This window comes from Harpia harpyja, chromosome 6 (genome assembly GCF_026419915.1).
Source record: "Harpia harpyja isolate bHarHar1 chromosome 6, bHarHar1 primary haplotype, whole genome shotgun sequence".
Lineage (NCBI taxonomy): Eukaryota > Metazoa > Chordata > Aves > Accipitriformes > Accipitridae > Harpia > Harpia harpyja.
Genome location: NC_068945.1, coordinates 37313204 through 37334701, shown reverse-complemented (window position 1 = coordinate 37334701; position 21498 = coordinate 37313204). Strand labels below are relative to the sequence as shown.

The 21498-nt window shown below is 36.1% G+C and overlaps 1 protein-coding gene across 5 annotated transcripts in view; it reads left to right on the top strand.

The window, feature by feature from the left end:
* The first annotated feature begins 367 nt into the window (after positions 1 to 367).
* Positions 368 to 21498, top strand: part of PPHLN1 (periphilin 1) — a 69026-nt gene continuing 47895 nt past the window's right edge. The window contains exons 1-6 of one of the 5 annotated variants that reach the window (XM_052789658.1): positions 368 to 2295; positions 3263 to 3310; positions 4425 to 4516; positions 5561 to 5617; positions 7764 to 7943; positions 8862 to 8923. In XM_052789658.1, coding sequence (XP_052645618.1) covers position 3310; positions 4425 to 4516; positions 5561 to 5617; positions 7764 to 7943; positions 8862 to 8923 — 392 coding nt within the window. In that variant the 5' untranslated portion in view covers positions 368 to 2295; positions 3263 to 3309. The remainder of the gene's footprint in view (positions 2296 to 3262; positions 3311 to 4424; positions 4517 to 5560; positions 5618 to 7763; positions 7944 to 8861; positions 8924 to 21498) is intronic. The other 4 variants (XM_052789657.1, XM_052789661.1, XM_052789660.1 and 1 more) reach the window with 4 other exon arrangements.

Below are 21498 nucleotides of genomic sequence, written 5' to 3'. Positions count from 1 at the left end.
TGTTGCAGTCATACTTCTAATTGCTTTTGAAAATCTTATAGCCTAATATTTGGTATTAGGAAGAGATGGATTCTCGTTGTATCCCTGTTTTTTTTCTCAATGCCTCCCTCACAGTATTTTATGTACTGTTGTGGTGCTCTTACACTTCTGCTTTTTCATCTTACCAATAGAGGACTATGTCTATTCAGTGTTTTCTACCTGTCCCAAGTATGGGGGGAGGAGGAGAAAGTTACCCCCCCCCCCCCAGTTTTATCTGTCTTGCCTCCTGTCTAGGTGGATATCTTTGAAGCACTATCAAATACAGATTATAATTGTTGGAAGAAAAAGCAGTGTTTTCTGTCTGTCTTTATGTCCGTCCTCAAAGCAGCAATTGTTGCAAAATTGGCCACGATATTTCTAATAAGTTACAATTCTCTAAGCATCTCTCCTAGGTCTTACTCATACAAAAGCATCTAAGCTTTTTGTGAGACCTTTCCAAAGTGGAGGAGAGAAGGAACTGGCCCACGTTTGTCAATCTCTGCTGTTTGTCAAAGTAACAGTATAAAACGAGATATATACCAGTAGCATCAGAGATACTGCAGCTGCCTGCCTCTACATTTACAGCACACCATTGGTTTTATGCTTTGTTCACATATGGCAAGATGTAGCCATCTGGATTAGAAAGCTGTGTATTTTTGAAACAAAAATGTAGATTCTGCAGAAGGTTGATAGCACACGCCGGAAAATTACAAATCCTGGAGAAGTAGGTATTTCTAGCCCTGATGAAAATTGATGTCTCAAGAAAGACAAGAATTGTGCACAAAATATTGCAGAATACTGGAGTGCTTTTGCAAATATGTCAGAGATTTTTTTAGGATATATTATTTAGAGAGAAAAAAAATTAATGATTGATTGATAAAGAAAACCCAGTTGTGCAAAAAATCTAAAGTTTAAGCGACCCATGTCATCTACTTGATGAAGAAACCCTTTTTGTATTACATCAGTTATACTAGCATAGAGCAAGACATAGCGCTGTGATAATCGGAGCAAAGCCATTCTTGGCGGCTGGCTGTAGTGAAGCAGCTTGTGCTGCGCTAATAGAATGGCTTCTGCGTATGCTGGAGTGTCTTTATTTGAGAAAATAAAGACCTTGCTTTAGGTAAAACAGTCACCTCTGATCAAAAATAGGAAGAGGTTGTTTAAATTAATATAGCAAGTGATTATATGCCATGATGATAAAGAAATATCAACTACCTTTGCTGTCTATGCTAATAGAAAATAGTCAATATGAGTGACAATGGCATTAGGTGTGAAACAAAAATAGATTGGTTTTTTTTTAATCTTTGTTTTAGAGTAGCTTTGTACTGAGAGAACAGGTGAATCTGAATACAGCATAGTAATTTTGAGGTTTGATCTCTTGAATTCTTGTTAATGGAATCTTCTCATATTGATCCTAAGAGTTTAGTCTCTTCAGGGTTGTTACTAAAGCTGTGTTAGGTCACATAATCTAAGAAATGCAAATTTTTTTTTCTGTAGGAACAGATGAAATGTGCTCAAGATGCTGGGAAATGCATTTTCCTCTCTTTAAACATTGGGGTTTTTTGTCTGTTATTTTCAAATGCATCCTTACTTTATCTAATTGGTCCCAGCTAAAATTTGTCTTTTTAGTCTTCTGTGTGAAATCGGTCTCCCCCTATTGGTTTTCCTTACCAGCATTTTGAGCAATGTACTTGATGGTTAATTCTGTCTGATTAATTTTCTTCATTTCATTCCACTAAATACAAAATATTCTTCAGTTCTGAGATTTTTCTTCCACCTCCGTACTTACTTCTTGTCTGATGTAGTTGTGTATTTTTTTTTTCTTCAGTCTGTTGACTTTTGTGATAGTATATCTCTACCTTTTTTCCAGCTTGTGTTTTTGTTTTGTCAAAATACTGGTGGTCTTGCTAGTGGGAGTGAGGTCCATCGACAATGATAAAAACACTCCCATTTTTATAAGCCTTTCTGCCTGATAATATAACAGAGCGTGTACATGAATGTCGGTGCCTGCTGCCAGTGATTTGTGATGGGATGTTGGATGTGGCATGACTGACAGAGAGCAGCGTGATGTCTAAGCTTGCCCTTAGCTTCAGCCTGCAATGCGTTGCTTTTTGAACCTTGTGTTCAGTTAACAGTTTCTGTAACTGCTGCAGGCAGCAGGGTGTGGACTCTACTGTATTTGTCAATATGCAAAAAAAACACCACTGGAAAACCTTATCTGAATCCAGCTTCTGGTATTTGCTGTTGGTCTAAAAACCCAGTGAGGCTTGCCGTCAGGTGCCAAAGTCTGTGCGGATGTGTGGGGTGGGTGGGTGGGTGGGCTGGCTGTGGACGCGCAGGTGCCGTGGGAGGCTCAGGTGCTCTCCAGCCATCAGCGGGTATGGACAGAGGGAATGGTCCACCTTGGGGCAAGGGCTGGGTGTGGGGAACCAGCGGCAAAGTGTTTTGAGAAAGAGCGGGACAGCAGACGCTCTAGCTCTTGCCCTTACCAAAACCAGGACCTACCAAACTCCCGTCGATTTAGTCAGCTTTTGATTTATAATCTGTGGCTACATCAGACTAGTCCTGTGTCTTGGTTATGGAATGTACTTAAGGTCAAGTCTGTCATAAAACAGAACAGAGTTTTAAGAAGGTACTCTGGTTTGTTTGTACCGATGGTAGGGTCAAAATCTGAACATAAAGGCTTATTAACAGCTGAGGAAGGAGCTACTTCATCAGGATTTACTGTCTATTACCAAAGGAAGAACATTTGTTAAATCAAACTTTTCATTAACTTCTCATCACATGCAACTGAGTCTTATTTTTCTCTACTTAATGATATTGAAAGGCACTGAAATAAATGTAAGTTAAGTGAATATATTTAATACTTTTCTGAGTGTTTTTGAGAAAGCAGTTACAGTAGTTTCCAAAAGCTGTTGCTAACAAATGGAAGAAAAGCTGAGATAGTGAGTAAAAAGTGATAAAAGGGAAAGAAAACTCTGGAATTTATTAGGAAAGTGATGTATCTGTAATAATTTGTTACGGGAAGTTTTTTGATATTGTGAATTCAGCTGAGTAGTTAATATTCTTTCTTAATTGAGTGTAGTGAATTACTCTACTAATTCAGACAAGTCTTGGGGATGGGCAGTCGAAAGACTTAGATTTTAAATGTCTGGTTTACTTAAAAGAAAAAATGTACTTATGAATATATATATATATATATATATGCACTTTTTGCTAACTTCAGTTTCTTTTTTTTTGGTAGGTAATTGAATGGGTCTTCCGAAGGAGAGTTGCTAAAACTGACAGAAAAGTAAGTATGAGAGTGTTTGTTGTTTTTCACAAAAATATATATTTGACTTAGTGCTACCTCTGTTTACAGTTAGTATACCCTTCAGTCATATTGATTCTTAACATCTGTAATAATTAATATTTTTATATAGCCTTGTAAGTCTATTTCCAGTTAAAAGTTTTTATTTTGTGGAAGTAGATGTTATGTATTTCTCCTTCTGAATATGTCCTGCTGTTTCTTTTTCTTATTGATTATTTTTCATAGCTAGAACTACCATTGTGAAGGGAAACTTTGAAAAATAAAATACTAGCAATTTCCTACCTATTTTCAATGAAGTATAGTATATAATTTGTCACCTTTATAACCATCAGAAAGGTTTCAGCCCCTCAAGTTTGTGTTGTCTAACATAGCATGACTAGAATCTCTTGTGGTGATGGTTTACCTCCACCTGTATTTAGTTAGTAATTTTGACTTTGAAAGTCACCTTTCTTTGGATGGAGGAATTTTTTGTGTTCTGCTGGCTACCAATTTAAACCGGGAAAAATCTGCACATGAAGAATGCATTTCATTCATGTATTCAAAACATGGAGCTTTGTACTAACTGAATGATGTGTTGCGTTTTAACCTCTTTCCAGGTGGTTGAGATGATGAAATAATTCAAAGTTATTATGTATGATATAAAAAAGTAGAAATTCTTCAATCTAATAAATAGGAGTTGAACTCTTTTTTAAAAAAAAGTCCTCTATTTTTAGCAGAGCAATATCAAAATTGCTATAAGGTATGTGTGTATGAATTTATATGCACAGCTGGTATTTGCAATGTGCATATATTTCAATAGAGCTGTTTATAGTATACTTAAGTCCTGTAATTATATTGATAATACTGCACTAATTTCCATTTGTTCAGTTGTTCTTGCACTTACTGTGAGTTATTTTTGCTTTAAGTTCATTAATTACTTTCTATAACTAGATAGACTTACTTTTGAAAGGGCTAATTAAAAAAAGTGTATGTAGAGGGCTTGTGCATAATACTTTATAGTGGGAGAAGTCCAGGAACCTTTATTTCTATGCTTGTTATCCTTTCGTCTATTCATAATGAGTCTGGTTTTGGCTAATTGAATTTTCATTGTCTTTAGTGGCATATCGAAGAGATGAAATGTGGTCTGAAGGGCGATATGACTATGAAAGAGTTCCAAGAGAACGTCTCCCTCCAAGGATTCATCCTGATGTAAGTGTACAGTATGTCTCCTTAGCGTTATACCTTTATACCATGACTTGTTCCATAAGGGCTGGATTTATGTACATATTTATGTTCCTAGTATACCCCAAGTTCCATTCTTTTCTCATTCATTTAAGCCAATAGTCTAGCAAGTGCATCTGCACAGAGATAATAGGATGCCTACAAAATTAAATCTTGTAATTTTTTTTCAAAACTATTGAAAGTGTTTAAGAATATTTGTATTTTGATAAATTGATTTTTTTTTTTTTGGTGTAATTCTTTGTGTTATTCAACACAGGATTTTTAATAACGTCTGGAGAACCAAAGGCCATACTGTGTTGTATTTTTCCCCAGACTTTTTTTTTTAATGTCAATACATCTTTGAAGTGATTTGAGGTGGTAAAATGACTATTTTCTTTATTGTTCTTGTCACCAATGCAGTTTGTTACTATGATGCTTAAAGTATAGAAGGAAATGTTTGTAACAAATGTTGAAAATACATTTTTGCTAAATTGTGTTTTGGAGTCTTGTAAGGGAAATGCTTATCAAAAAGAGTTTCGATGGAAATCTACTTTGTAAGCATGGAGACTTCTACTGTATGCTATGCTTACTCTGCTGTAGAATAACTTTAGAATGCTTTTAGAAAATCTCTGTGCCAAAGAGTTGGGTAATTTTTTTGTTTTTCCTCCTGGTTCTGAAGTCTCTAAAGAAGAAAGAAAACAGGTTGTAGCTTTGTCTTTTGAGCTATTACACCTTAAATACAACTTTAAGAATACTTTTTGATATTTCTGTTTACATGCTGTGCAATGTACATTTGGCAAAATAAAATTTCAGGTACCTGTGCCTGTTATCTGGCTTTTCTTTTAATTCTTTTAAATGTTGGAATAATAGCATAGCCGATTTAGCATACTTTCTGGGTTCCCTCTATCATATTTTCAGCTTGTTTTGGAAGCGTACCAGTGTTGGTAACTTGTTACCAAGTTATGTAGTCTTCTCTATTGCATAGTGTATTAGTGTTTGGTTGCTCTGTGACGTTTTTAACTCTCTTTACAGGCAACAACAAAATTTCTGCATTTTCAGCAAACTGGAAATCAGATAAGTTTGCACAGGGTATTTAGCTGCTTCTGCAAAATATTTATGAGCAATAGGACATGAGGAAAGGCAGAATGTATTTTCAAGATTTTCATTTTTTTTAATCAATGTTTGACTTGACTAACATGTTAATTTAATTTAACCATTGCAACAGTGACATTCCTAAATTCTTTTAGTCTTTCAAGCTGGCCAGGGAACATATGCATTATGAAAATTTACTTTACAATTTAAAAGATGTGATGCACTTATTTTGATGCAAGAATTAAATAGATAGTTCAATGCTAGCTTTATATTATGTGTATTTGGAACTGGAGATGCAGGGACTAGCAGAATACACTCATTTATCACAACTAATACTATCCTTCTGTACCAGAAGAACACCCCCAGTAGTTGGACAAACCAAGATCTGGTGTCTCTCTGCCCTGCTGAAAGATAGTTATGAAGCTTCTCGTACAGCTCTGGTGATTCAAGATAGTTGGCAGGCAGTTTCTGTCCTTGTAAGCCTGTGCCATTGTATCTGTGTCCACATGTAGAGGTCTGACTTAATTTTGACTAGACAAGTAACAGGGAATTAATTTATTCAATCTATGAACATGCTTAGCATTTGCTGATAGGTTAGTATGTTGGGACTGAAACATGCCAATGATACAGAATGAAGTATCTCTTGTTTGAGAGCGCAAAAGGCTTGTCCTACTCTAAACTGGGTGCTAATTATATATCAAGTATAGAGCATAGTGGAAACACATGCTTTCAGATCCTGGTAAACAACATAAAGTTGCAAGCACTTGGCACAGTTAACCCTAAGTGGGTACACCTTGAGCTTTCATGTAACTATCCTTCTGTATGTCAGTATAGTTATGCGATAGGGACTTATGGGTGAGGCTGAAGCATGGAGCAGTTTTATTTTAGCTTCAGAGCACATCTTCTTTGTAAGACACCAAACTAAAAAAAAAAAACAAAAAAAACCCATGTCGAGGATGTTCAATGAGGTAAGGGTAGATCAAGCATTGTGGCCGTGTATGGATGTGTATGTAGTCTCTACTTTGCATCAGTATGGCTGTAGGCTAGCTTTGGATTGCCCTCTAGTGAATTTGATGGGTGGTCTCTGAAATCAGAACTAACTTTTTTTTGCATGACAATATTTAGCAGTTTGTGAATTTAATGTATTTTTTTTTTTTTTTTACAAAAAATGCGTTAGATTCTGACTTCTACTGCTGTTAAAAAAGCTAGTTTGAGTATCTTTCCCTGCGTCCAACCTGCACGTGCTAAGTCAAGTCTCTGCATTTATAGCCTGTGTTTTTAAGGCCCATAGAAAAAATATCTTGCTAAAGGAAGAAGACTTAAAATACAAGGTCTTGCATTCATGTTTTTGTTTGCTTTTTATTTGCAGTTGACTTATATAATACTTAGCTCTAGAAAATTGAATTTGTATCCTTTGCAACTGTGCAATTTGTGCTTAATAAACAAAGGATTTCTGTAATTGGTAAATGGTGCATGACATTTTATTTGAAGGAAATACAATAAATTAATTTTGCATTCTAGCAAAAAGCTATCCAAAACTTGCGTTGTAAGAAAAACCAAGTGTTAAAACTCTGTCACTTGAATACTCAGATCACCTACTGTGTTGTATTGAGGAGGTGCTTATTTGTTCAGATTATGAAGCAAGGACTGTCTTCACTGTAATATCCATAGTGTGGAGGATGTTATGGACATTAAGAAAATTGACAGTATTTTCAAATGTGCTCTATGTTTTACAGGCATTACAGGAGTAACTTTCTTTATTGCGTTCCTAAGTTAACATAAAAGTCTCTGAGAAACACATGTAGCTAATGCGTAAAAAAAGAAAGTAGCTGATGCTTAGAAAGTAGCTAATGCTACTGCTTTAAACTTTCAAAAGAAACTTAAACCATGTTGAAAATTTTCCCTCTAATTAATCTTGTAATGCCCAAGGATTGCATCTGAATGGTGTCCGTTTAGATTTAGTAAGTTATTCCACCATCAGACTGGCATGATTTTTAATGTTTGTTGTTCCCCTGTGCTATTTCAGCTTTTAAGATTATTATAGTCTCATATTTAGAAATAACTTGTTGTTTTTATTTTTGTGTATTTACTATAGGTTTCCAGCTGTTAAAAGCAATATGATTTTGTTTGTGTTGTCTTTTAGGATGATTACCATAGAGTAGTAAACATTGTGCCCAAGAAACCACCGCTGCTTGAAAGACCTGGGGATGGGAATTATAGTAGGTATGATGATTACAGTCACGCTGAGTACAGAGACTATGAAGAGGGTCGCAGTTTTGCCCATGAGCGAAGAAGTGGCCCTCCACACCGAGGTGTACGTAAGGTGATTCTTCTCACATGTTTATGATGTTTACTTGCTCATTAATGCTTGAATACTGAACAGCTAAAATATTATTTCAGAGAGAGCATTGATGTTACTGCTGTTCTCATAAATTGAAAAAGAATGAATAGAAAAAACATCCAGGTTTTGATACTTGGTGCTTTTTTGCTGTTACTGTGCTTCTAAGACTCTTGTGATTATATGGTAGTACCCATTTGCTGCTGCTTACGGTTGCTAGCTACTCTATTGACTTAGAAAAGAGCTCTTGTCCAGCACTGTAGAAAGCTCAGAGTCTGAACTGGGGAAACAAAAGTGGCCAGAAGTCCTCTCTATAATGCAGCGCAAAGTTATCTGGATGAATAGAAGAATGATTGCAAAATCTTTCTGTTTAACAAATCCTTGCACATGCAACTTGTTGAATGTTGTCTACCTATCCTTCTAATTTGCACAGTTGTTCACTTATTTAAATTCTGCCATGATGTTGAATGCTCCCCCCCCAGTAGCTACACTTAAGTACAAAATTTATGGTCCCTTTGGAAAGTCATTGCTGTTGCCTCCTCCAACCCAGCTGTTTGAAATTCTGTAATTTCAAACTATTGATGATAATTTACGTTTCAATGAGGAAATTTTTTTTTTTTTAAGCCAGGGCCTATGTATATAGTTTGGAAATTTTTTTTAGTTTTTGTGTTTTGTACAGCATTGCAAAGTTGCTTTCTTTAGTATTGATAGACGAAGAAAATAAGAGGAATGGGGTACAGTGAATAAACTGAGAGAAACCTTGCTGTGAATGATTAATACTTTCTTTTAGCTCATTAAATGCTTTGGTTTTGCAGTAAATAAGTACTATTTGGCAGCTAACTATACCTGACATTTGATGTTGAGATACACGTCACACAATTGTTTTGCATGTGTGTTTTGCAGGATGAATCAGGATACAGATGGCCAAGGGATGATCATCCTATAAGTCGGCAGCCTGAATACAGGTATTTTATAAGACTTTGCAGTAGTGCCATGCATAGGCTGGGACTATTTAGGGCATTTTTAGTTTGTTATGAAACCCGTTTGTGGAGCAGAGCAGTGAAATGGCAGGGATGTGGGAAAGGACATCTGTTGGAAAAAAAGATGATAGTGGAAAAGTGGTTTCTAGTTGTATTGTTTGAAATACAAATTAAATAAATGGTATGACGTGAAAGTCTCTATTTTAGTATTTGGTTAGTAAGTATAAGAGGCATAATGATAGCATCTTTAGGTTGTTAGCCTGGGACTGTTAAGTAATTTAGTGCATCTCCCTGATCAGTCACACTTTTTACATAACTTCAGAGAATTCTTTGGTCTAATACTTGCTTCTGTGACTGCAGTACCTTGGGGCGACAATACAGCGGAAGGATACCTGTGCCACTTTAAAGGTTGGTGGGGTGAATAAATGGGATTATGAAGTTCACCATAGCCTTGTTCTGACCTCCCTGTTTTCTCAGCTGGACTAATGAGTAGATATTTCCATCATGCATTATGTTAATTTCTGCGAGCACCTCTTAGTCTGTACCTTGGGTTCCCATCTATGAAATGTAAGGAATAGTATTAAACAGTAGGGCTGGAACACACATATGCCTGCAATGATGTTTGATATGGGATTATTTGATATGATAAATAAAGTGCACAGGATAATGTTACACTCAAAATGAATGGACAAAGATGAAACTCGCCTTAAATATTCAGATGAGAATTAATTGTTCGTATAACTGAAATATTAACAGTCTAATCTAAGAATGTGATCTCATGCTGTACTTTTATACGCCACATCCTGTGTTTCCACTTCTTGGGGTGCCTGCTATTATTCCAGGCCTGTATTTCTATATACTGCATCAGGGTGTTAGTCATAAATACCTCATTCTACATAGAATAACTCCTTACTGCTATGTATATAAAACTATGGTTGTACTATACAAAAATCAACAACAGTAAACCAAGTTAGCTATAGACACCTGGTCAGTTAGAAGAATTGCTTTTAAACCTGCACCAAGTTAAAAAACAAGACTTCAGGCAGGTCAGGAAAAGCTCAGACAGAGCAAGCCTGACAAGCTTTCTCAAAGCCTCAGTCTTGAGGCCTTGCAAACACAATATGAAGCTGTTAGAAGCAATGGCAATACAGTGCTACACAGTTGCAGGGAGATATCTATTCTTTTGAATGTGATGATTTAGACGTAGCCTAAGTAGGTTATTACATAACTTCACCGTAAAAAAAATCCTTCATATACCATAAGGGTTTGTGTGCATTAGACTTCTCTCAAAATTGTGTTCTTGGGGCTAGAAGCAACAGTAAAGGGTTTTGAAAAGTAGTAAAAGAATCAGAGTTGTTCAAAGCTGAAAAAAAAAAAAAAAAAAAAAGACTGAGAAGACTGAGTTAGTGCCAGGCCGTGTATTTTACACAGAACAAGAGTGGCACCCAGTGGTCAAAAAGATTGTCTTAAATGCATCCTGATTTCTTCCATTTAAAATGTGAGGATAAAATGTCAGCTCTTTTTGTTGAAGGCTTTAAAAATGTGTTGTGTGATAGGTGATGGTCCCATCTGAGTCTTTATTATATATTTCAGAATATGTAACTGTTATACAACTGCAGTAACACTATGGAAGAATTTCATGAAGAGAGTTGGTTCAGATGAGGGTATGAGAATGTATTTGCAATTGAATGAAGTCCTACTGATTTATTATATAAATATGCATTAGCATGTCAGAAGTCTGACTGTACAGAAGAGCACAGGGATAGTAAATAACCTTGGATGTAAAATCCTGTGATCAGACTGCTAAACACTTGTAGCATTACAAGCTTTGTAATAAACTTAATTATTATTTTTTGCACGCTGCTCTCTATTGAGCTATGTAGTGGATCTCAGCAGAGGAAACTGAAGTACAGTACTTGGTATCTGTTGTCTCCTGTGGTGAAAACACTAATTACTTTCTATTTCAAAGACACTTGCACTATAAAACATGAGATTAAAAAGTGATTATATGCGAAAATGCTTTCACTTTGGATATGATGAAAGTTATTTTGGGTAAGTTCTTCTGGAGTACATATAAATAATTTTTTTTTTTCTTTGACGTAGTAGAAGGAGATTTAAGATTACTTTAACCAGAAGTACTTTTTAAAAAATTGCATGGAATATGGCTAAAACAGTACAAAGCTAGATCTGTGAAGCTAAAAACATTCAGGAGACTTATAAAGTTAATGGGTTTTCATAGTCAGTACAGTGACTATAAATTCTAAAAAGAATAGCTCTTTTATTGACATAAATAATCAGTTTTCTTGAGTATTTTAAAACACTCATTCAGCAGCTAAAAATGTGCTGTAAGAAGTTGTCAATATTATGTTTATCATTTCCTCTTAAGCATTAATCATTCATATTTTCCTGCTTTGATTATGGCAACTTAGTTTCTGATCTCCTACTCTTTCCATTTTTGTTCCCCTATCTTTCTTTGGAGTGCTGAAAAACATTACTCAAGATTCTCCCAAAGTAAAAGAAGCTGCTTATCTGGAATATCAAAAATCCTTAAATGATGCAGAATTTGGGGGGGCAAAACTTTCGTATGTTAAAGAAATTAGCTGTTAAGTTTTTTGGAGTGTGTTTTTTGTTTTTTTTTTTGTTGTTGCTGCTGCTGCGGTTTCTTTTGTGATTTTTTTTTTTTTAAGCAGCTTGCCTTTTCCTGAAGAATAGGAAGTGCATGCTTATTTAGCTGTTGCATAGCTGTGGCTTGAGCTGTGATGTGTCCGCTGACCACCAGCAATTCTCCATGAGTGACGAGGGGATTGTTGAGGTTCTACTGCTTGGCTTAGCTGTCTTTTTTTTCTTGCTTTCTTTCTTCTTACGGAGTTATGCTCCAGTTTCCAAGCAGCTGTCATTTGCCAATAGTCTACTATTGAGCAGAGTGTTACTGATCCTTCTGCTCTTTCCTGGACCGCTCAGTTCTTGAGAGTTGTTAGCCCTGTTTTATACTATGCTCAGTGAACAGCTTTCATCCTGACCATGACTCCTTTAGGGTAGCATCATTTTTTATATGTAAAAAATAAGGTAATTCAGAGGATGTGCTAGGCATAGATTTCAAAATGAGTTCCCAGCCCTTTTTCTCCTGTTCTGACCTAAGGGATTCTTACTGGATTTCTGAACTGCAGGAACTGATGTGGATTGTGCAACCTTGCAATCATAGTTTGGTTTGAAGTGCCTCTTCATTCAAGCCTAGTCGGCATGTATAAAGAATTGTACATCAAAGCAGAATATGTTAGTTTGGAGAACAGAGAATTTTCTGCACCCATGATGACGGTCTTAATGTCTTGGTCGCTGATGCTATGAGAATTTTGAAACTTGGAAATTATGAGAGGAGTAGAGATCAAATAACATACGACTTCTCTGTACATTTATCTTTTACTGATGTTGATCACTTCTGGGGCTGTGTAGCTACTTGTCTTTAGTGATATATCAAACTCATTTATTCAAAACACATTATTTTATGCATGTCAGTTTTTGAAAAGTTGCAGGGAACTATGCTGTTACAGGTTGAAGAACTCAAATTTTATAGTACTTCTGTATGGGCCCTCATAGCAATGGATTTTGCATACAAGTTCATTTTTATAAAGTCAGATGAACTTTTCAGTGAGAACTGCTTTAGAAGATTGTTAGCTGCTGTTCACTTTAGTCATACCAAATTTTAATCCTTTTGAGTGCACAGAGCATTACTTCATTCTTTTTTTTCTAGCCAAACTGAGTTCATAAGACGTGAAATATGCAAAACTTGGCAACTTAAGATGGGTAAGACTCATCTTCAAAGAGAAATTACAAAATGACGCACTTGTAAATCCCAGCTATACATGCATTAAATTTGATCCTTAAAATTATCTGAGGTCCAGATTTTTGTAAAATAAGGATTGCCATATGTGTAGACAAAGTACTCTGCATTAGTAGTAATGTTGGTTCATATAATATAGACTCCTGGGAAGTGGCTCACGTAGGACATTTTGAATATCTCCTCTAAAGTTGTTGATATGAGTAAGTTTTCCTTTGTTAATGAAGGAAACTTGCTGCTACTACATGTGTTCTTTTGTTTATTGGTGGCTGGTGGTGGGGTTTTTTTCATGTCCTGTGTGAAATCAGGAAGTCTTAGTCCAGTCTTAATACTAATGCATTTGTGTATATAAAACACATCTGCTTATCTGTGGCGGGCACAGGAAATATTTTGTAATAAATAGAATAATAAAAAAGTAATTTTGATGCTAGAAATGAAAGCAAACTGTCTGGCAAAATGTTGAAATTTAATTTTAAACAAGTAGTGATCTGTGAACAACTGAGATTAATTAGTCAGTTCTTTATTTTGTTGTGGAAATCCTTTAAATCAATGGCACGTTGCCTTTCCTCTGAAAATTTTACGTGGCTTTCTGAACTTTAAGTTTAAAGTTACCTCTTTAGGGTAACTATTTTTGTAGATGCATAAACCTTCACAGTGAGATTGTGTTTACTGAAGGCCATGGAGACAATTGGTAGCAAAGTGGGGGATAGAAGCCCAGCAATTGTGGCTTTGTGATCTCTGCTTGAACTACTCTTCCATTTGGTGATTCACCCCTTGCAGGTGCAGTATGTGATGGCAAGATGTTCTAGAGGAGTGGTCTGAAGATTGTACATTAGGAAGAAAATTGTTCTTTGGCAAGAATGGTTATTTTAAAAAAAAAACATTGATGAGAGAGTCTCCAGGTAGAAGTTAAGGGTCACTGACTCTTCTCTCAATAAAGCAGGATTCAATATTGAGGGTTCAGTTGTGTCATAGGCCAAGGCAGTTGTCTTTACATTATCACTGTGCAATCACCTTGGAATTACAGGGGGTAGCTTGTTTCTTCTTCCGTCCCCGCCGCCCTGCCCCGTATGTATTCTCTAATGAATGAAACAATGAACCTGTTTAAATATTTTATACTAATTTAAAACAGCGTATTATATTGTGGGAGGTCTTTAGGCTTTCGATTTAAACTTTCTTGTAATGTAAACTGATCTTTGTCTTGCTTATAGAAGAGAAACTTAGCCAAAGGGATTTATGAGATGGTGCTAAAAATGTACGTAAGTCTGCTGTTCTGTTGCAATATTTGACAGGTCTTAAGGGACACCATACAAGAACCTCATTCTTCATTAAAAAACATGTGTGGAGGGAAATAAATATGGCAATCACACAAAGAAAATGGTCTTGTTTTTCAGAGAGATTGATAAGCAGAGTTCTAATCATATTCATTAGCATGTTTTTTTCTTTTAATAAATAAATAAATAAAATCTCTGCCAGAACATTGAACCTCTCAGGTATTCACACGAACTACTAGAGCAACTTGTTTATTCATATACGTAATTACAGTTTCCTTATAATAGGTCATTGTGGTAGATTCGTTATACCTGTCTACAACTCCAGGCAAGGACTTGTCTGTGAAATCTTTAGTTCAGAAGACCCATTGTATTAGGCTGCTAGCTAAATTAGTTTACCTTGGCTTATGGTATTTGGGGGGGGTGGAGGGGGGAGTTAGAACTCTTTGGAACAAGATAATAGGTAATAGATAACTTAAAAGTAGATTCTGGTTTACACTAAACATTTAATGACTTCATACTACACTTCATGTCTTATGCAGCAGTCTTACTGATTCAGTAGTTGCAACATTTTCTTTGAGGGCTGTCTTCTCCACTGCTCCACTGCTTCTTTAGCTCTTCTGTGCTTGGGACAGCCAATTTGTTTGCAAACTGAGATTTACGTTTTATAATTTGATTTTCATTACTTGGCCAAAATTATATACGTCTAATTGTATTACTAATGCTTTGGGTTCCTTTGGACCACAGGTTTTTATTTTGAATGGATATTAAGAACTTGAATCTTCTCATGCAGATACCACTTAGCGTTTTAAAAGTGCCTCTACTGAAGGCTATATATAAGTAAGAACAGTTTGGGACTGTCCACTATTGCAGGTCAATGCAATCGGAAGTAAAAAAGTTTCAATTCAGATAAGTCTAGTTTTGTTGCTGTGATGAATCTCTTTCCTCTATTTAACTTAGAACCCAGAGACTTAAAATTATGTATGGGAACACTGGCTGTTTCCTTACTAAGAATATTATGTCAAACTGAGTTTCTGCTGCTACTTATGTTGGTCGGACCAGCTTTATTTATATCTATATTATACTAGAAATGTCATTCAAAGCAAGACTGCTGTCACTCCACTTCTGAAATGTTTGTCACTTGAGAGAATGGGGAAAAAAGGAGAGACTGGTGGACAGGGTTTCAATTGCAGAATTTTTTTTGCCCCCACCCTACAATGTAAAAATGTGGGGACAAGGTAAAAATTCCTCTTATTTTCAACTGGATTTTTTTGCATGTTTCAGCTAATTGTGGGGTTATTCTGTAAGGTGAATGTTGCTTTCACTGGCAGCTAGTTGTAGCTGTTGAATGATTGCTTTTAATTTTAAAATATTTTTATTTGCATAACTATTGACTGATCATTATGGAAGGCCCATTTTCTTTTATTTCTTTGCAGAATTTCTCATTCCCATTCTAAAAAACATGTTTGTTTTCGGAAATTGCTTCTTGATAATTTTATTCCTTATAGCGGATCTTGTGGCACTCTGATTTAATTGCTTATGCAATTTCCATCTCTGGTTGAGGAGAAGGAGTTTAAACTTTAAAGTTATAATATATGCTGTATTGATAATTTAATTTCTTTTTCTCTTAACCATTTTTCCTGATGACCTTCTGAGGTCGGTGCCAGTATTCCTGCTATTCAGCCAGGACCCTGGAACCTCCCACGGGAGTCTGAGCTGTGATTTTTTTTTTCTTCCTACCTGGTGGGAGACTCCTTTGACTGTTGTTGGTAACAGATGGGTCTGGCTGTTCTATTTCATTTTGGAATGATGTCATGGAAGCTTTGTTTTTCTAATCAAAACATTTCGTAGTTTCTCATATATGGGAGTTGTCAAATTAGCAGAACTTCCTACTACCTGATTTTTTTTTTTTTCCTGCTGAGCTTGTAAATATACAGCGTCATGCAGTAAAGCTTACCCTTCATATGAAATATAGAATGGTTCTAAATCTTGGTTTTAACTCTGAGAGCTGTAAGAGAATACTCGGTAAGCTTGTTTCTGAAAAGCATAATTACAAATAGGTAATTTCAGATTCTGTGTGTATGGTATTTCTTATACTTTGATCCTTTGAAATGTTTCAGTTACATTTAAATATGGTCTCTATGTTGTGACTCTAAAGGACTGACAAAGTATTCTTTGGGCTAAAGACAGGTTGTTATATTCTTCTCAAAGAACTTTTTGGTATTCTTAAAAACCCAGCCTGAATTGTTGAATGAAGAACAGCTAGGTAGTAAATTGGCTTGCATTTATTTGACAACAATTACAGTAAACACACCAAATTTGGTAACAAAAAACCTAGAAGTTTTCATCATGGCAGTTCTCAACTGCTACCATGTGTTTATTTAATTTGCTTTTGATCCAAAGCTATATTATGTTTTAAGGATCTATGGCTTTTTGTGTGTATAACTGTTTCCCACTGCAGTTTTTGTAAGGTTGTAAATTGTCATATGCAATTAGTGTCATCAATATATTTTTTTACAGTGGTTATTGCATGAGAACTGTTTACTACAGCTATTAGTATGTCATGATATAGACGTGTCGTGGTTTAACCCCAGCTGGTAACTAAGCACCACACAGCTCTCGCTCACTCCCCCCCACCCAGTGGGATGGGGGAGAGAATCAGGGAAAAAAAGTAAAACTTGTGGGTTGAGATAAGAACAGTTTAATAGAACAGAAAGGAAGAAAATAGTAATGATAATAATAACGATAATAAAAATGACAATAATAATAAAAGGATTGGAATATACAAAACAAGTGATGGACAATGCAATTGCTCACCACTCACTGACCAATGCAGCGATCCCCCCAGGCCAACTCCCCCCAGTTTATATACTGGGCATGACATCACATGGTCTGGAATACCCCTTTGGCCAGTTTGGGTCAGCTGTCCTGGCTGTGTCCCCTCCCAACTTCTTGTGCCCCTCCAGCCTTCTTGCTGGCTGGGCATCAGAAGCTGAAAAGTCTTTGACTTGGTATAAAAGCTACTTAGCAACAAGTGAAAACATCAGTGTGTTATCAACATTCTTCTCATACTGAATCCAAAACCTAACACTGTACCAGCTACTAGAAAGAAAATTAATTCTATCCCAGCTGAAACCAGGACAAGATGCAAGGAAAAATTCAGTAGTGTGTGCAAACTCAGTTAAATTTTGTAATAACATGGATTTGTTGCTTAAAACTAAGTCACATTTTGGGAAAAGGATTATTTTCTTCTTATCAATGATGTTTACATAATGCTAATAAACTGTAAGGAGTTCCTCTGTTTACAACATATGATAGGGCAACATGCCTAAAGATAAGATTATGTACCTCTACACTGTAAGATCTTGGCTAACACCTCACTTTAAAGAAGACTTTAAAAAGCAAGCTCATCTGGTCCAGTTTTATAGCTAGCATTATAATCAGGTGGTAGATGGTATCAAACTAGCAAGTTAATGCTGTATTGAAAAATAATGAAGCAAACTCCTGTGGGTAGCACTTGATTATTCTGGAAGGGTTTCCTAACAAACATGTTGAAAGCTAGGTACTGAGAGACAGTAGGGAGGGCAAGAGAAGGGAGTCTCCCTTCGAGACCAGACAACTACTGTTAAGATGGGCATCTAACTAAATCGTCTCAACGCTAACCAGTGAATTGGCTTGCTTAATGCAGTCGTGGCTTTCTCAGGATGGGGAGTATTGTCACAAAGGACTTGTACGTGATTTCCCTTAGGAAGATAAATTCTTCATCTGTTAGGTTCCAGGGACTTGTTTGTTGTATTTTGTACATACTAAATATTTCAGGGAATTTAATTCCCATTGAGAGAGGGTGGGAATACTAGGATGAGCTTTGCTTAAATGTTGTTTCTTCACATGAATGCAAGTTGCTCCCCCACCTTAATTGATGAAATGAGATGCACTGTAAATTTCAGTAGAGGAGAGAAAAAAATTTGGTGTTACTGACAGTGTAGGCATCCTTTTGTTGAGCATTTTGCTGCAAAGAGAAGATTTTTGATATGCCATTTCCACCTACTGCTGTGTTTGAGTGTGTTATCATCTACATCTGAGGAAAAGTTCCATCAGTAAAGCAATTCCATGATCTCATGGCATTTGTATTATTTTTAAAAGGTGATGCTATTTTTGCATGCTAACAAATTATTCTTAATGTTAGTCTGGACATTTATTCATGATATACATTTGCATAACCATACAAGGTTCTTTCCCTAGTATATGAAGCTTCGTAGTATTAGTTTGTGAGTTGATAACAAATGCTTTTGTCTAAGTGGAACTGAATATTGATGCCGTGAGACACAACAGTGTTGTGTCAGCCAGCTGTGGGAATGTCTTTCTCTTCTGAAATCTGACTTCTAACAGTTGCTTCATGTTAAATGAAGTCCTACCTTACCTAGTCTAGTATGCCTAATTATTTTTGGAAATTATGTTTGAGAGCATGTTTATGCAATTTGGAAGTAGAATGGAAAAGCTATTTTAATGTGTTGACTTAGAGAATCATGGAATGGTTTGGATTGGAAGGGACCTTTAAAGGTCCCCTAGTACAACCCCCCAGCAATGAGCAGGGACATCTTCAACCAGATCAGGTTGCTCAGAGCCCCATCCAGCCTGACCTTGAACGTTGCCAGGGATGGGGCATCTACAGCCTCTCTGGGCAACCTGTGCCAGTGTTTCACCACCCTCATCCTAAAAAATTGCTTCCTTGTATCTAGTCTAAATCTACTCTCTTTTAGTTTAAAACCATTACCCCTTGTCCTATTGCAACAGGCCCTACTAAAAAGCCTGTCCCCATCTTTCCTATAAACCCCCTCTAAGTACTGAAAGGCTGCTATAAGGTCTCCCTGGACCCCTCTCTCCTCCAGGCTGATCTTTCTAAACTAAAAATCTGTTTGCACAGTAGTTTAAACCTATCTAAGCTGGTACCATTCCAGTCCTTCCCTCTCCCTGGTATTGTTGCAGGTGTTAGTACTCTTCAATGAGCTGGTCCTGCATGCTAACCCACCACAATCAATTAAATAATTATCTACCAGTTTGGTTGCCAGAGAGAAAATATCAATGCCAGGTTAGACATGGAGTGGGAATATGGTTTCAAGGAAGGTTGAAGAGATTAGGATTGTAGCAGCACCACTTTGAATCAGTATGACTTGTCATCAAGGTGCGCTCTAAAGTTAACTGTTACTAAATCACTGAAATAACTGAAGGCATACAGTAGTTGCAAAAGGATTTTTAATAAGGAGCTTACCCAAGGAGCATGGCTTGTTAAGTATGTTCAAGTAAGTGCTATTTGTAGTATATAGGAAATGGCCTAAAAAATAAAGGGGGGGTGGGGGGACAGGAGACATTAATGTGTATTATAGTGATTGTAAACTGTAAGCAAAGTGAAAGGAAAAAGCAAACTGGAAAAAAAAAGATAAAGCTATATGGCTGAATAATTTATAAGAGGAAACGTCTGTCAACTCAGGGCTTTCTGACTTTGAACAAACTACATACTTGACAGGGAGGAATGAGATCAAATAAGGAAAAAACCCATTATGTACAATAAAATTTTTCTTCATATACATATGATATCTTTTATCTTCAGAAATCCAAAAGCAGAGGTAGTTTGCTAACTTTTATTTAAAATTGCTATGCAGAAGTCTGTACCAATATTACAAAACTTTTGGGGCAAAAGCAAATGAAACCTATTTGACCCAGTTGCTTCAAATTTCACTTTAACTTAAGAATAAAAACATAGCAATTTGTGGAGCATTTTTCTGATATAGAGAAAAATAGAGTGTTTTTCTGATTTATAGATCTCATTAAGGGATTTGGAAAGAGAAGAAAACTAAGTATAATAAGGGTATTGTGTGTCAGTATAACTGACATAAGATATTGCTGCTTACAGACCTGTTCCACAACTTGCTCTTTCCTTTTGCAGCTTTTTATTGATAGTGTTAGAAAGTCAACCACAAGGGTTGATCAACTCAGTATATACTAGTACAGTACGCTACTTGTTGCTTTCTCTTAAGTATCAATGAACTAATGGCATTCTGTGGCATACCGGTGAAAAGCCTTAAGAGCTCCTTTAGCAGATATTTCATGATTTCTGGGTTCTTCTATTTAAGAATTTTAAAGATAGCCTTTGGGAAAAAGATTAATAGCTTGCTGAACATAAAATTCACTTATGCCCTTAAAAATATCGTGCAAAAGTATTTCCTTCTTTTTTCAGGTGCTTAGCGTGTATATTATTAGACAAATCTTTGCCTACATTGAATTTCTTGGCAAGCACTGACCTGAAGTAAAAAACAAAACCAAAAAACCCCAAGAAAACCTCAAAGCAAACAAAACCCCTACAAAATACGAAAACTACCCCCTCCAAACAACAAAACAAACAAAAACCCTCACCAACCCTCCTCCCCCCAACTTGTTTTGTTTAGAAATTTGGCAATATACAGTTGCATGTCTCTAAACAGCATATATTTTTCTCTGCAGTCTTATGTCATTTCCCACAGTGATTTAGAAGATCTTTAAACAATAAAATTACTTTTAAATTTCCATAGAGCTATTTACTTGTGTTTCATAGTCCATTACTGTCCACAAATGGTTGTTCTCAATACCTTTATGCTTGTTTTGGGTAGTACTTGGGAATTTTTTCTGTCTCCCACCCCATCAACCCCATGCTCTTTGGTACCACAGGGAAGCTTTTTAAAGTTCTTTCCCACGTGCTGATCTTGGTGCCTGAGGCAGGATGACAGTAAATGTGTGAGCACCTGCTTAGGAAGGTCTGTCCAATTAGAACTTTCTCTAGAAGCAATAATGATGACCAGTTTCTGTGGTCTGTTATGGTATCAGGAAAAAAAGTAAGAGTTTGTGAAGATACCTATCTTGCTTCCTGTCTTCCTTCCAATTTTAAGCTTGTATATTGAGATACAAGATTTGAATGGTTTCCATTTTTAATTAAGGCTGTTTAGGAATTGATTCAGTTGCTACTATATTGAGAAGTTTATTCCTTGACATAGTTATCTGAACTGCTTGACTGTTCTGGGATGATCTGCTGCTCAAAAAGTTGAGAATGTGAAATCTGGTCCAACAGCAGTGTCTGTCAGTAAATATTTTATTAGTGAAATTCTGTGCTGTTTTAACTCTTAATAGAAACTGTAACTTTTTTCCATCACTTTAAGCAAATATGCACTCTGGAACTTCAGACCTATGATTTATGTTCTATTGTAGAGAAATTTCGTGGACTTACTAAGCCCTCATTTTCAAAAAGAAGAGAAGCCAAGATCACATGCATTTGAATGCAATTATTTTGTCTAATTTGCTCTTGATTTGTCTAATTAATATTTTGTCTTTATTCTGCATACAGTTGTATAAAGCTGTTTGCTTTTAATTCTTTGGAACTTAAATCTGTGTTTTTCTGGACTCTTAAGTCTTTATTTCATTCTTGG